The sequence below is a fragment of the Thermobia domestica genome, chromosome 3 (genome assembly GCF_964235325.1).
Source record: "Thermobia domestica chromosome 3, izTheDome1.hap1.1, whole genome shotgun sequence".
In the NCBI taxonomy this organism is placed as follows: Eukaryota; Metazoa; Arthropoda; class Insecta; order Zygentoma; family Lepismatidae; genus Thermobia; species Thermobia domestica.
The window spans coordinates 60,017,387-60,034,291 of record NC_137456.1 but is presented as its reverse complement, the minus strand read 5'-3'; the positions used below and the strand labels follow the sequence as shown (position 1 = coordinate 60,034,291).

Here is a 16,905-nt window from a genome sequence, read left to right as displayed (position 1 = left end):
ATGCTATTTTTACTGTTAAGTGTTTCTATCGTAAAAAAGAAAATAATGCTTTATTGATTTTTAGCTTTTATTACAAATACACGCTGCATTCATTACATTTAACAGGTTTGATAAATTCATACCCAAAATATGATGGTCTATAAATTGGGAAAGAACGTTCTCCACTTGATCAAGTTTGAAATGCTAGTAGACAATGATGGGTTTAGTAGCTATATAAAAAATTATATTGTGCATAACTTTAGTTCCCGAGTTATTGTGCATCAAATTTGAGATTAAGACTTAGTAAAAAAAAAGTTCAACTTTTTGATGGTCAATAATTAAAAGACTTACACCTGCATGCCATAATATTTAATATTATACTAAACTCGTTAGGATCCAAATAGGAATTAATAATTTTTTAAAGTGAAAATTGAAGTAATAAAATGACTTCGATGACCAATAACTCTAGATGCGGTCTTTACTTAATCACATTTGAAATGGTGGTAGACCTTGGTCCTGCATATATCGTCCCTTTCGAGACAAAAGTGCGTATCTCATTTTCTTAAATTTCCAGGAGTTAAGTTTAAACCTTTTGCCATTACTTACTTTATCGTCTTCTTTTAAAATTTAATTGATCTCTTTCGTTTCAGGTATATAATTTACGAGATCAAATTAAATTTTATCCGAACACGATAGAATAAATTGTGATAAAAATCTTTAAACTTGTCTCCCGGAAAAGTTGAAAATATGAGATACATCTCTTTGTCTAAAGAGATACGATATATTATAGAAAAATACTGGCAAACAATAGGGAACTAAGCTTTATAAAGCCATCTATCATTTCTCCAAAATAATATTTGTGTGGTTATCCCTAATAGTATTACTTATTGAATGTAGTAATGAGCAAATGCAAGACCAAGACCCAGATGGTCTTGGTCTTGGTCTTGCATATCCAGTCTTGATCTTGGCCTTGCACTGGAACCCTTGGTCTTGGTCTTGCACACCCAGTCTTGATCTTGGTCTTGCTTGAAAGAGTCTTGCAAGTCTTGCTTTCAAGAAATCTTATGATTTTCATAGGTAAATTTTACTCTGGATACAAGGGATAATAAATTCTACAATGTGCTAATAGTAATGGAAATACAATGTATGTTTCTAAATGTAATATAGTTTACTTTCGCGTAAGTATGATGATAATGTACAAAATAGGCGATGACCTTTATTTTTTAATGGGCGCCCACGTTTCACTACTTTATAAGATAAATCACAATGTTTCGTAATTGTTTTATACTTTTTAACAGATCTAATCACTGATTCCCAAACTGGGGAGGCTACCCCCGAGACACATGAAAAAAAAAATCAAGACAGCACAGATTACTGAAATACCATGAATTGCAAAATTACATTCTAAAGGCGTCAGAGTTTTTTTTTCTTTTCAGCCAATATTAGCTAATCTTTGTATTAAATATTGAGATTTTGTTTTACTGATTCCAATATGTACTCTATGTACTCTATGGGGCAGAGACATGGGCGTTACGCAAAAGTGATGAAAAAAATTGGAGGCTTTCGAAACGTGGGCATGGAGAAAAAAAGGAAAGAATTAATATAACTGGGTTGAATGGAAAACGAATGAGAAGGTGTTAGAAATAGTAGCAGTAGAGGAGAAAATAATTAATTTAGATGTAATTACGAGGAGGAAGAGGAACTGGTTGGGACATTGGCTGAGGTGCAATTATATTACGATGGGACGTGCCAGAGGGCATGGTGGGAGGAAAGAGAGGGAGCGAGCGAAGGAGACTGTAGTTGAAGTAAGGTATTAAGACAGAAAATTGCTACGTCAAGACGAAGAGACTAGGTGAGGACCACCGTACATCAAAGCTTCTCAGTTGCAGCAAGTGACCTGCCAATAATGGCAGAACAGCTATGGTGGTGATGATGATGATATGTTTAGCAATATTGGCTAAAAAAGAGAAAAATAAAATAATAATGATTATAATCTAACCTCTTAATATTTAGAATAATTTGAGTGAAAACCGAAAACGACTCAACTGTCTATGTCTTTTGTGTAAACTCAATTTATATAAATACTTTTGACCTATATTAGAAATACAAAATAACGACATCAAACTCCAAGTTATTTGAAATGACTCTACAAAATTACTCTCACTTGTGAATATGAATTATTTATTGTTGTATAATGTTAATCCTTGATATGCCGTAGGAGGAGACTAAAATTTATATTGATAAACAATTATTCAACGTACAAGCATTCACCCATGACATCAAACTTGCGGTCACATGCACTAAGTTTTTGTCAATGTCATGAAAATGTTCTTTCGATATTAATTTTAAGAGCATACATTAAAAATTTCCAACGAATGGTTGAGCCTCGGAGCCGAGGCCATAGGTCTACCCATGTAGCCGGCACTTATGGTGTACGGAATTACCGAAGTTCAATATTACATTTGTGTTTAGTTTTGGAGAAGAACAAGACTAATATGTTTTGAAATGAAATGAAATATCTAGTTTAACGACCCACAATTATGCACTGAGGTTAAGGGAGACAATGATGATGAGAAATGGAATAAAATGGTATAATGAAGGAAGTAGAAGAAAACAGGAAAACCCTGAGAAAACCCAAGCACACGCCGTTTGTCCACCAAAAAAGCTCACATGATGTATGTTGGGACCAAACGAGGAACCCCGTGCACCAAAGGTGTACGCTCTACCAGTGAGCCAATACTTGTGCAAGACTCTTGCGCTCATCACTAATTTAATGTGCAAATATGGGTAATTTTCAAGATAGGGCAGTTCTTTAAAGTGAGGAGAATATTGGTGATTTAAAGGAACTCGCACAGTCCTTATGGAAATTGGATTTCGGTGGAATTAGTTGAAACCTTGATATGTTGTAGATATTGTGATCATGAGAAAAAGTTTCAATGGACACAGCCACCAATCACTAACCGTTTAGCTACTACAGGGCCACTTTTCTGAAAACAGCCGAAGATAATTATATTCTGGATTTCTGTGGAAATAACTGAAACCGTGAAATATAGATATTGTAATCCTGAGAAAGTCTCAATGGGTACAACCACCAGTTACTAACCATTTGGCCACTACAGAGTTACTTTTTTGAAAACAGCCGAAGATCACAGCAATTCCACAGAAATTCAATTTTCATAAGGATTGTGCGGAGTCCTTTAGTGTATCTATATATGATTATAAAAACAAACCATAGAAATATATAATTATATCTTACAGCAATAGTAATTCCAAAATATATAATAATAAACGCCTATTTTGACACTAGAATCATGTTTTTAAATATAATAGTTCAAATTCTACAATGATTTTTGTTCAAGGACTTGCTGAAAACTGCGATTGACTTATGTCATTTTTATATTTTGTAATGACTGATACAGAAACAATGGAAACATATACTGATCACAGTCTGAGTAACTGAACATGCTCCACCAGAATCTGAAGAATGATTGACATGGGAGATGTCATTAAAAAAAGTATTGAATTCACACGGAATGATCGAAGGATCAAATCCCTGCCTGCCTGGAAATAGTATTGTTTAAAGAGGGCTTCACGACGTTTTCAAGTTAGACCCCTTAAAACATTCTCAAACTATAAAAAGGATTGAATTAATATCCTCTCCCAGTTAAGCGCCAAGAAAAATAATATTTGAGGCTCCTAGCATCAAAATCCGCCTCATCCATTTTGCTTAGTTTCGAGGCTGCCAGCCAGTTTAAGTCTGTAAAGTAGTATACCTGGAAATAACTAACATTAAGAATTGTTGCTTTCCTTAACCTGATAACATTTTTAAATAATCTTTCCTTAACTGTGGAAGAGGGGTAAAAACTGTGGGGGGGGGGCAGCCAGAACCCAGACTGTGATAGGTATATCATGAGTTTACTATAAAATTTCAAAAATATATAAATAAGAGCTTAAATTATTTTTGTCACTCAAATAACTAGAGGCCTAGGCCTCGCCTAGATCCGCCTGATCCGGTGATTCTTGAATAGCCATTTTTCAAGCTAGTGAGGTGGTATAACAATTGCATTAATGTTAATGATGACTATGTTGAGGTGTAGAGGACAAGTTCCTACCTAGGAGCAAATCACAAACGTTCTATAATAACTACATGGGCAATATCAGCACAATGAAAATTATAAATGAGCTACCCCTCGTTAAGTGAAGATATAGATTTTTCAAAATAATCACAAAAAACAATAATTACCAGATATCAGACTACATATAGCCAGTTATTGCGTCATACACAAACACTGTGGCTACTATGTTTCTTGTGTTTACATTTACCATATAGCATAATGTCTACTACACCGAATTCATCTTTTCTTTTTTTAATTAATGCAGACGAAATGTAATAGGAATTGTCTTTTCTTTCATTATCAAATGAATTACTCTTAGGTGTAGATACAAACAAGGCCGTATACCATATTTTACACCTCTGTCCCGGGGCATTAAGTATGCGTCTACTCAATATCAATGTTTCCGCCAAATTTCTGTACTTTCCAGAACTAGAGCATGGATGAAAGCTGGCCAGAGGTAATTTACCGCTCCAGACCACCGCAGATGCGCAAATACGACCCTGGGTAAAAGAAATATATTAATCGAACCCATGTGTTTTCACAACACATATAGGAAGGGCAAAGGTTGAATATCACAAAACATGTCACGTGGTGTTTACCAAGAAATATGTTAGTGCTAGAAAATCTCATAAAAAGATTTCACAAATATTCTTCTCGTCTACACCATCTTAATCAAAATATTCGCCTTCATTGATTAAGTACCGGTAAGTGAAATAGAGACGTATTTGAAATACTTTCGCAAGAAAATTTTCCTAGCAACAAATAACTACATGAATTCGGATCTTTTTCCTCATGAAGTACTCTGGCTGGCCACGCGGCGCACATTTAGATAAGTGATATGTGGCTAGCACATTAATTCCCAATAACAATGCAATTGTGTGGGATTTCCTTCGTTAATATAAGAATCTCGTTAATCGCCTCACCGGTTAATACCAGATAATGCAAAATCAGAAATGGTGTTACCCAGATGAAAATCAAATCCTGAAGGTACAAATATTAATCATACTTCATATTAACAAATAAAATATAACTTACGTAACAAGATTGTCCCAGCCGGCCGTTGTCTTATTATCTGGTATCTTTCGACGCATCTTGGCCCAACAGCAGGACAATTGTTGAGGATTCGAAATTTTGTACGCAGGGAAGAGTGTTTTATTTACAAATAGTGTTGATCCATTCATGTACGTTAAAGGAGGTGGCCCAGGGCATTCCAAAGGACCTACAAACTTCACAAAATATTTAATGGAATCATCCATTGGATCCAATTTCAAAAATTCACATTGGGTGTTTTTCGTTTCCAAACCTGAAATTAGATATTTTTAAAATTACATATTTTGAACAGAATCTTTAATAGATTTCAACGAAGTATTTCGTGAAATAATATACAATTATAAATCTGTAAAAACATTTGAGGTGTGCTTCCTAAATCACGGTAAGCGCCAGCTTAAGTGATACTGAAATTTTCAGTGATATACAAAGATTAAAGCTTCCTCTCCCTGTCTCAGAGTCTGTTAAATTGAAAAGCCGCTAAAACTATTGAAGTCTCAATTTAGTTGGAGGATCCATGTCATTCTTTTCAGTGAAACAACGGAGCGCGTGTTACCAATACGGCTACCATGTAGCCGCTTCGCACAAGACTTATCATATTGCACAAGATTTATCATATTGTAATATTACAATATGCCATCACCACCAATGGAACACGAAGAGATACGAAGAAGACCCCTTTGACCCTTCCAGAGACTCCGCCTCCCAAGACTGGCTATATAAACAGACACCTTGAGGCAGAAGTCATCAGTTGTTAACTGGTCATTTCCTACCTATCTCTAGCTGCAATGGGCAAGAGATACTCCTTTGTCTGCAAGCTGCAACGGGAGAGAGAGACTCCTCTAATCCTATCTCAGTGCTGCAACGGGCAGGAGAGACTCCTCTATTCTACCTCTATGTCGTAACGGACAAGAGGTATCCTCACGTATCTCCGAGCTGCAACGGGCAGGAAATCTTAATCTAACTTCTGCGCTGCAAGGGGCAAGAGGTTCCTTTAGACCCAACTGCAACGAGCAGGGCCATTCTCCTTAAGCAGCAAAACTAAAATCTCCGTGTTGCAACTTACAGCAGGTCCAATTGTACTTAACGAAAAGAACTTTTAGAGGCAAATAGAAAATTACTTACTTGTAATCTTTGTACAAATTGTATAGACATCTTTTATAATAAAAGATAAGAGAAGAAAACACCTGTGCACCGTTAGTCTACTGAATATTGCAATATGATATACATTAGTCTCACAATTTTTCGAGCGTCCGACATCTTTTCTTTAACACTTTCTCAATTTTTTTCAACTTGTTCCAGTTCCTTCTGTTTTGTGCCTAGGTGTAAAGGTGCAATGAGCCTGTAGTCTACAATTTGCCTCACTATATACAGCAACGAGATCAAACTCAGTAGAAAAGAGGAAAGGCTTGATGTACATACATTACATGTGCTAGTATCTGGCATCACATTTTTTTTATGAGGACTTGCTAACTGATGAGTGGGTTTTGTTGTTTATAATAAGTGTTTTATCATTTTTTCACGGTTATTAAATTGAGAGAAGTTACAAAGTTCTTTTTTCTTTAAGCGTCTGCTGAATTTTTGTAAGGAGAAGTACGACTTGTTTCTAAGATAAAATATCTACGATTGTAAGTCTCCATAAATCTGATTGATTGAAAAACGTGAATTTCTGTAAGAATAAATACAGTACCATTTTTAGTTGTCAGATTCGTTGTTAGGAAAATAATTGTTTTATAAACTTATTATTTTTTTTACGGTTTACCAAGTTGAAAAAAAAATCAATAATCTTTTTTAGCGTCTGTTGCTTTTATTATTGTTATTGAGGAACTACTTCTGTATGAACGAGATGGGTATGAAATAGGGTACCATATTGATGGAAAGATTTCTCAATTGTTAGTAGAACCTTTTTGCTTATGTAAAGTAGAATAACGGGAATAACAGGACATGTGCACACATTCCGTTAGTGCTGAGACCTGGTTCGATACTGCAAACCAACCAACCAACCGACGTGCAGAGTCCGTCTTAGGTGGGTACAGAATTAACTGAAGTCTTTTATGATTGAGTCTCATGTATAAATGTAGCTTTAATAGCTTTATTATACGCAGGCATATATTCCAGTATATACTTTCTATCAAATATTTCTATTCTTTAAGACAAAACGATAATTGCAATATTACTGCAGAGTGGATCCTCTATTATCGACCTCTGGAAACTGACCTACTGTCTATTGCTTATTAAATATATAGAGGCTTCAATTATGTATAACATGGAACTTCACTACAGTAGTCTGTGACTCTATTTCTATAAAACCTCCACAGGGAAATAAATGAAAAATATAATTTCACAATATCAATAAAACTTTAAAGATTTGCGTTACGTTTTTGCTTTCGAAGAGTCAGGTAATCGTGGAAAAGATCGAATTCGAGATTTCGACAGATTAACATGTTTCATGCCGAAAACAAAACAATGCTTTTGAATTCCGTATACCTGTTGATGTGTTCGTTCCGATATACGTGTTATACATATGCCTAGAGACCATACTGTCCAACGTCCTCAGAATCAAGTTTTGAAATTAAGATGTTTATATAATTCATCAGGAGGTGTTTTTTAAGTTCCCAAGAATACTTAATAGCGTGATAAAAAAGATAATATGAGTTTTTTCTTGAAAACGTCACTTTTCAACGATTTTTGTATTTCAGATATTAATATCTTATTAACAACCTTATAACACAACCTAAGTAGTTTGTCTTGAAAGAAATATCTACAAGTGGTAGTTGACACTTGAAAATTAGTTTTTTTTTTCTATTTCAAAAACAGCTCCGGGGATTTGGTTTATCTTTCATAATTAAATACTTTTATTAAAGATTCTGCAATATAGTACGTTATTTTTATTTATTTATTTATTTATTTATTATTATTATTATTATTATTATTATTATTATTTTTATTTTATTTTATTTTTTTTAAAAAAGCTGGACGGGCTAGTTTACGTAATACAATTTTCTCTCAAATTTCTCAAATGATTTTCTCGATATTTTGTGAATAAATATTCCATTATTAATCTTATGATATAGTACAATTCATTTCTTTCTGAAACACTCAGAAAGAGGTATTTTAGCTGTAGAGTGAATTCTCTTTCTAGAAATTCTTGTTATTTCATTGATAAATATGTCAGTAATGACTGTGGCATGGTTTAATATAAGAAATGAGAGGGTGGAAATTGTTAATGCACTAAGCCATATCTTTTATTCCATAGTTTTATGCGTCCTTTCTAGTTTCTAGTTTTTTGTTGTTAATTCCTGGTCCGGTATGTTATATTTTTAGGAGCAAAGTCCCCCTTAGTGCACGACTTAGTAAAAGAATGTAAAATTCACATGGGTGTTCTCAATTTCTATGATGAACTCATATTTGAAATCTATGAATAGTTACCACCAGTGAGTATCTTATTATTTGTATGTTTACAAAAAATATTGAAAGACAGAAAAGTTTTTCAATATTATTGTAATAACGTAAACGAAAAACAAATGTCATCTGCTCTTTGAACACTAAGTAAGAGGTCGGGAACCTTTTTTCTGTGCCAAATATGTTTGGACCAAACCTTACACTGGTGTTTTTTCTGAGTGTCCAATTTGCCTCTCAAAAGTCAGAAAATCGGAAAATTTCGATTTTCATTTTTTTAAAAATTTTTCGTTGTAACTTTATTGGTTTTAGAGATCTGCTTATAGAGTTGTCAGGTATATACCTCATATGGATGCCTAATTTTTTAAAATCATTTTGAATAATTCACAATCAATGTTGCCAACTAGGGAAATTATTTTTACCTATTTTTGGTCAAAAAATTCAAAATTTTCGAAATTTATGTTTATAAATCCATACTTTTACGCAGTGGTGTATTTAGGATTTTGTTTCGGAGTGGCTATGCACAACACGTGAATATGCACTTATATTTTTCTTTTGGGAGCCGAAAAATCTTAATGAATTTGTGCATGTAACAAATTTATTTCGGGGGGGAGGAGGGCTTGAGCCTGATAGCCCTCCCCTAAATACGCCACTGCCTATACGTACGAGTAAGTCAACTTAAGCTAGTCGTTACAATTGGGTAATTAGGGGAGTCTCGAAAAATTGAAATTTAGGTTCTATTCCTTGGTTTCTAAGTGCAAAGAAATTTGTGATTCTTTTAAAGGTAAAATGAGATATTTTTTTTTAAAATTACATGCTTAGTTTATTAGATATCGACATGATACTTCTAGGATATATTAGTGGTGTTTCAAAGTTTATTTTAAGTTGATTTGCAGCTATCTAGTGGTAGTGTTTCCAGCCATGAAAAATTTTAATTCCCGATTTAAGGTTAATAATTTTGAACTCCCATTTTTCTTCTTATTGGCTAGATTGAAACAAACCTACCAGATAAGAAAGCCTCGTCTTTGGCCGATACAACACACCATGGACAGTTTTAATAGGATAATTAGGGCAACTGCATAACTTTTGATACTTGCTTTTGAGGCGAAAAAACTGTGAACATTTCGTGTGTACGATGTGAGCGATTTTTTTCTCTCAGTCTTTGTATGATAGCCAGCAACTTTACGCTTTCACTATGCGTTGTCGAAAAGCAGATAATTTCTTGATATGACTTGGACCCATGTGGCAACAGTGGTGCCAGCTCCAAAAAATCTTAAAATTCTGTTAGGGATTTTTTGTGAATTTTCATCCCTACATTTTCCTTCCTTCGACAGCACTGCAATCAAACTTCGCCATAAAATTGTCACACTTAAAAAAAAAAAAAAAAAAAAAAAACAACAACAACAACAAGAGCTTAACCATATCAATCGGGTAAATGGTGTTTGAGCGAATCCATTTACTGAAAGTCGACGAAAACCTTACCGAAAGAGTTCATTAGCAAATTGTGTTTGTTTCAGAGACACACAAACTCCCAAAAGACATGTAATTATTACTTGTAAATTTCAACGCTAAGTTTTTACAAAAATAAAATTTAAAAAAAAGAAAACTTTTTGCATAAAGTAATACCTTCTAGGTATGAAACTTTCTGTAAAGAAGCAACTAGCCATTTCGTTATGTCTTACCTCAGTAGCGGCGGTTGGACGTTAAAAGTGGGGGGGGGGGGACAAGACATGATCTGAATATTTGCATATAAATGTTAATTTTCCTGCTTGTTGCTAATATTTTGTTTGACGAAAGGTGGTATAACTAATAGGATACTATATTTTTCAGTTAAAATGCCGTATATAGTATTTCATATTTTATTAAGTAAATTGACAAGAGCAACGCCAGTAGGTAGTAGCCCTTTGTACTCTTAACAAAAGTGTAAGAAGAGATTTGATTGCTTGCTCATGAATATCTTAAAATTCTGTCTGGAAAACTGTATGATCAGATCATTGAATAACAAATTTGCAAGACAAATAAATAGAAAGGTTAATATTAATCATAGTAATAAAAGTGATGCTTGCTTTGCAAAAGTCATATTGAAACAGGACTTAATTTTTAATTCCACACATGCTATTAAATGTATGTTATTACTCTTAGAAAATGAAAGACAGTAAATACTACAGGCATATGCTACGACATTTAAAGAAATATTTGCTTTTGCAATTTCCCGAAACATATTTGTTGCAATTAGGTGCAATTTCACTTTCTTGGAGCACATCAAACCACAACAATACTTAGATTCACTCCATACTCCAGTTATACAAAATAACATTAAAACCTAGAATTATGTTGAATTCACTAAATTTAATTGTATATATACTCGTACACCCCTAACACACCACTTCACTCATATATTTCACTACAAAACAATGGAAAAGATAGAAGTTGTTTCTTATTACGCTTTTTCCCCTTACTTTAGAAAGCAGAAAAGACATTTTAGGAACTGCCAATTTTTGTGCAATTAAAACATAACTTGTGAAATACTTTTTCTTCTTTTGCGAAATGCTCTCTGAATTAGTTTCAAAGCGGCTCACTAACATATCGAGCCCTTGTAAAAAGTGAAAGTATGCTGAAATTGTTGTGCTCCAATAGGTTAATTTTGGGGTTATTTTCTGTGGCAATTAAAACGCAATTCCTGTTGTTTTCTTTACTCCACGGGAAGACAACCAATACGTACTCACGGAACGGCAAATATATGGCACCATTTTATCTATGAACCAATAATACATACAAAAACTTTACATTTCTATATGAAACTATATACATTATGGGTTACTTCAAAAAAGTGCGGGGGCAACTGCTCCCTCTTTGCCCCTCTTAATCGCCGCCCATGTCTTACCTTGAGAAAAATCTTGGCAACGGACGGCTATAGTAGCCGCGATGACTCGTGAAGCCTGGTCTCTATACCAAACGTAGAACTGCTTTCCCTCAAGTGTGATGCATCGGAAGAACTCGGGACAATTCGTGGAGCTGCCTTCCGAACACACACTTAAGAAAAACAGAAACAGCAGAAATGTACCAACAACGTTGCCAAGTTAGAAAACATGACGAATGTGCGAAAAAAAGAAAAAAAAAAAGAAAAGAAAAGAAATGCATTTGAAGAACTATAATACGAATACTAACAACGATTCGAATTAATCGGTAACAATGTTATTAGCAAAAATAACAACGTAACAACAAAGATAACAACAATAACAACAAAACGAAACATAGCGTCAATCCGACAGCATTGTAAGCTCGGAGATGTTCTCCGTATAGCGCGAGAGACAACATTGGCAAAATTTCATGGATGGGAGCTGACGATCGGGACACACCGTCGTGTTCTGTTGGCAGCTGAAATTGGTAGATTAGGTCAAGCTTCATGACTCATCGTGATCACTATAGTAACACATAGTCACCTATTTATTTATGAAACAAACACTATAAAAGTATTCAACTAAAAGATTCATTGCATTATGATATTGAAAAGGTATCTTTGCAGTTCAAGATATAGACCACTACCAGACACAATTATGCAAACTAATAAATAATAATAATAATAATAATAATAATAATAATAATAATAATAATAATAATAATAATAATAATAATAATAATAATAATAATAATAATAATAATAATAATAACATTTGTCTACAAATTATGATGGTAATAAAGTGACCAGTAAGTTACATTTGAAAATTAGTAGCAAGTCGTAAAACAAACTTACTTCTCTCTGGGAGATCGGAGAAATCATCCTTCGTTTCATTGTACGATAGCCTTGATGAATAAATAATGAAAATAATACATCCTATAAAGCAAGCAACCAGGATCTTAAACTTCGAAGCATAACATTCTCTCATTGCAGTTGCTTCAAACCTTTTGCAACAGATGGCGCACATTTTCTGACATGAATTCAGCTGCGAAACTAATAAGTACTTGGTAACTGAACATGTTTGATTTCTTCATTTCATCGTCACGTTAATCACAAAATTTTTCAGTAATCTTCTGCAATTTCATTCTATAGCATTTGGTTGGACGATAGTTAAAGAGTAAACTAAATGCTTCTTATGATGCCACAACAACTACACAGTGTAATTTCTATTGCATATGAGCAACTTTGTACTTTTTACGAGTTTCGCATAAAGCAAAAGTAACTACTGTCTGTTCACACAACAACGACGTAGAAAATAGCATGCAGTTAATAAAAATAAAAAAAGGAAACACAACTATTGATTCAGCTTTGCGTTGTAAATAAGCTATCACGAAAGGCATTTTCATTTAGATAAAAGCACAAATGCAATAACTAAGTATTACGAAGTATTTTGTCTGGTTTGTCAATTAGGACCGTAAACAGGAACATTGGCTTTTATTCCAATTAAGGTTCGTTCTAAATAAAGTCAATAGCATGAGTTAGAACAAAAAACTATCATTGGCACATCATGTATATCTTTCACGACGATCAGTAACTTCCCTGCACGTGTGGTAACGTTTCTGTGTTGCTGTGAAATTCTAGAGCTACGTCGGTAATAGATTATTATCAAATGGATCACTCATAGCTAGCCGAAGAATATCTAATTATTTATTTAGCTAACTTTTAGCTAAAGCCTGCGAACCACAATTTACATTTGAATCATTAAAAATAAATAATAATGGGGAAGGACAGTGGCGTATTTAGGGGGGTTATCGGGCTAAAGTCCATCCTCGAAATAAATTTGTTAGCTTTTCATTCCAAGCACAACAATAGTCCTTCTTACCATTTCTAGGAATTTCATTAACTTTCCATTTTCTTATGCTCTTTGTTCAGAAATAATACTGTATTTGTCAAATTTCATTCCAAGAACTAAATTCCATTCCATTCTTTTTTTCCCTTTTCGTCCATTCTATTCTTCTCTTTCCTTTTCTTAGTTGTTACTTTGTACATTCATTTCGTCGCATTCTTAGTACCTTCACTGTTCTTTATCATTTCACTTCATTATATATTTAATATATATTAGTTATATTTATCTTGACTTCATTATATATTTCTTATATATTAGTTAGTTATATTTATCTTTCCTATGTTAATTTTTCTTTATATTTATGTTTTCTCTTAACTTATCAATATATATGTTGCTCTAATGTATTAGTTTCTTTAATATTTATTAATTATTAATCACCAGTATATTTCTCTACAGCTCAATGCCCAACTATAAGTAAAATAAAGAGACAATTGATGCAAATACACCCCATGCCAAGAGAGAGGGCGAAACCCTCTAGTGGCAGATTAATCTCATCTTCTGCTTTTGAAACAATAAAAATGTTCCCCAAGCCTGCTTCCCTCAAAAAAAAAAAAAAAAAAAAAAAAAAAAGCAAAATCCAAATCAACGAACCAACCAATATACAATTATAACAGGGTGTTTCAAAACAACACCGACAACGTTTGGGAGCTGATTCCTGACACCAAGATAAGGCAAATAGTATAGACTAACTTAGGAGCACAAATGCTTTCTTTCGGAGTTATGGGCTGCCGAAAATATGAAAAAAAAAATGAAATTTAAACTATAGGACCTACCATAGTCGGGTCAAAACTTCACTTAGGAACTACTATGTGCGTTGCCCAAAAATTCATGTTTCAGAATCCTAAGGTACTCATGCAATAATTTTTATAGAGGTAGTTTGGCTACGGTCATATAATTTGAAGTACTCACGAACTACTTCTATAAAATTGTTGCGGAAGTATCGCAGGATTTTGAAACATGGATATTTGGATAGGGCACATACTAGTTTCTAAATAAAGTCATGAATCGACTACTGTTGGTCACATAATATTGGAGCTATGGACCTTTAAACTTCATTTTTTTCATGTTTTCGGCAGCCTATAACTCAGAAAGGAAGAATTTGTGCATGTAGCTTGGTCTATACTTTTCGTCTTATCTTGGTTTCAGGAATCACCTGCCAAACGTTGTCGATGTTTGTGTGAAACACCCTGTATAACAATGATCCTAATTAGGTCTTAATTAGCTTTACAAGACTAGAGTAATAACTAGGATTAGGATTTTATTGCACTATAAATGCGGGGAAAATGCAAAATAAAAAATGCAATTATGCACTAAAAATCTTTAAAAAAATGCATTATAATTTAAAAAAAATGCTTTCATAGAGAATCATCCGTTACTATTTATTAGTGCATTACCTATATATATATATATATATATATATATATATATATATATATATATATATATATATATATATATATATATATATATATATATATGTGTGTGTGTGTGTGTGTGTGTGTGTGGTTCTTCTCTGTTGTGTTTTTCTCAAAAGTTGCATCTAACACTGAGTTGCAATAAAAAAAAAATGAAGGTTGGTTTTCGAACTGGAATGCACGGTTGTTGTCTGCAAATAACGACTTGCACATTGAAAAGGTTCTTTCAGTTTCTACAGAAACCACCGTAGCATATTCGAAATAGACCATATCACTAATACCTAGATCACTTTCTAATTTGGGCAGTACAAATTTTCTGCCTGAAAGAATGTCCACTATCGCACACAAAACATGGTAACCTGAGTTTTTTTTCGATACATCTGTCATTTTTTTTTGACAGTACAAGTCCTACTTCCCCAGGAACACTTTCTAATGCACTTGTTGCATTTTTGATTGAGTCAATTGAAGTCAACTTTTCTCCAGATTTCTCTAAAGAAGTCATCACACCTGGTAGAAATCCAAAATTAGATTGAATGTGCACAAGCTTACCTTGAATTTCAGGATTGAACCAGTATCTCTTGTGCAGTTCGAATCGCGGAAGCTTCGGAAGAGTCGAAAGAGTCTATCGTTTTCTTCACAGCTTCGAAGTTTTGACAATAGTATTTACAGGCATCTAGTCACGTTCTCCACCTGGTAAGAACGGGGCTAGGTGGTAGAGGAAGTTCAGGATGCTCCGACTGAAAAGCAGCTACACGTGGTCGGGCCTTACTGAACACTTTCTTTACACTTCCTATGAGTTTATCAACATCAGGAAACTGCACACGTATCTCTTTAGCCACTCTGTGACAACCATGCGCGAGGCACGTAGTGTGAATCATTTTCGAATATAGCGCCTGCAGTGAGTTCGCTGCTTTTACCATATACGGTGCAGAATCGGTTACAAAGAGCAGCACGTTTTCGTAAAGGACGCCATTAGGCCATAAGAGATGCGTTGATTTATCAAATACTTACTGATCGTGGAATAGTTGACCTTTTCCAGAACTTCGCAATTCAAAAGAAATGTTTTACCCGGCCCACCCTCCTGCATCACTCCAACAGCATTCACTACATTTCGTCCCTCCGAATCACACGTTTCACCCATGGTCACCGATATTTTCTTTCCGGCCATTTCTTGTCTAATGCACTGCATTGTTTTCTCGTAAAGTTTGTTCACGTAATTCTTCCTTAATGTCGAAGAATCGGGGAGGGGTTTACAAGTGTATTTCCCCCCCCAAAAAAAACCCGCAATGTCACGTTGTCCACTTTGTTCAACGGAATGACAGCACAAATAAATGCTTCACACAAATCTTAGAAAAAAAAAAAAAAAAAAACAATGATTTTTGGATGTACCATACTGCGTGGGAAGTTGTTGCGCGGCGTTTGCCTCTCGTTTCGCACGTAACTTAAGTCCCCGTGTGTGTTTGTCCCTTGAAATATGCTGTTCAACGGTAATTTTCTTTCGGCTGAAACTGCCGTATCACACACCTTGCAGTAGAGAACACTTCCATCTGTTGTAAATACTTTTTCAGCTCCAAATTCACTCACAAATCGTTTAAGCTTGGAAGCACTACTCTCTTTTATCTTCGGCATTTTAACCAGATAAACTGGAGAATTAGGCGTCTACCAGCAGCTCATCAAAACAGTGAATGCCAAGGTCACTGAACTCTCGCTCCTTGGCTTTATGTGACTAATCGCCAGAAACTGCAGTCTGCGGACATTGGCCACGCCTGCTCCAACGAATCTTCGAACTAAAATCGTGTAGGCGGAAGCATTCTGCTTCAATTTATTGTTTTTTATAAGAAAAATTAGAATTATGCAGTTAAAAGTAAGAATAAATACTAAATATGCACGTAAAATGCCCAAAAACTTTAAAAAATGCACTTATACACAGAAATGGGCAAAAAATGCAAAAAAATGCACAGACAAGTTTGTCTTAAATTACTTCTTTTTAATAAAACAGAATTTATAACACAACGAGCAATGTTTATAATAATCCAGAAAAAAGATGCAAAATCATCAAGATCCTAACCCTAGTAATAACTTAAACTGCCTTCAAATCACTAGCTGCAAAGTTCCACGAGGGAACTGTGTACAGAGTTATATAAA

At 34.2% G+C, this 16,905-nt stretch overlaps 1 protein-coding gene across 1 annotated transcript in view; it reads right to left on the bottom strand.

Moving 5' to 3' along the window:
• The window catches only part of LOC145681802 (uncharacterized), a 39,445-nt gene extending 23,544 nt beyond the window's left edge, over positions 1–15,901 (bottom strand). The window contains exons 1-2 of the mRNA XM_081753412.1: positions 15,772–15,901; positions 5,130–5,397 (exon numbers count right to left, since the gene is read on the bottom strand). Of these exons, the coding sequence (XP_081609538.1) occupies positions 5,130–5,397; positions 15,772–15,901 (398 nt within the window). The remainder of the gene's footprint in view (positions 1–5,129; positions 5,398–15,771) is intronic.
• Between the last annotated feature and the right edge of the window lie 1,004 nt (positions 15,902–16,905).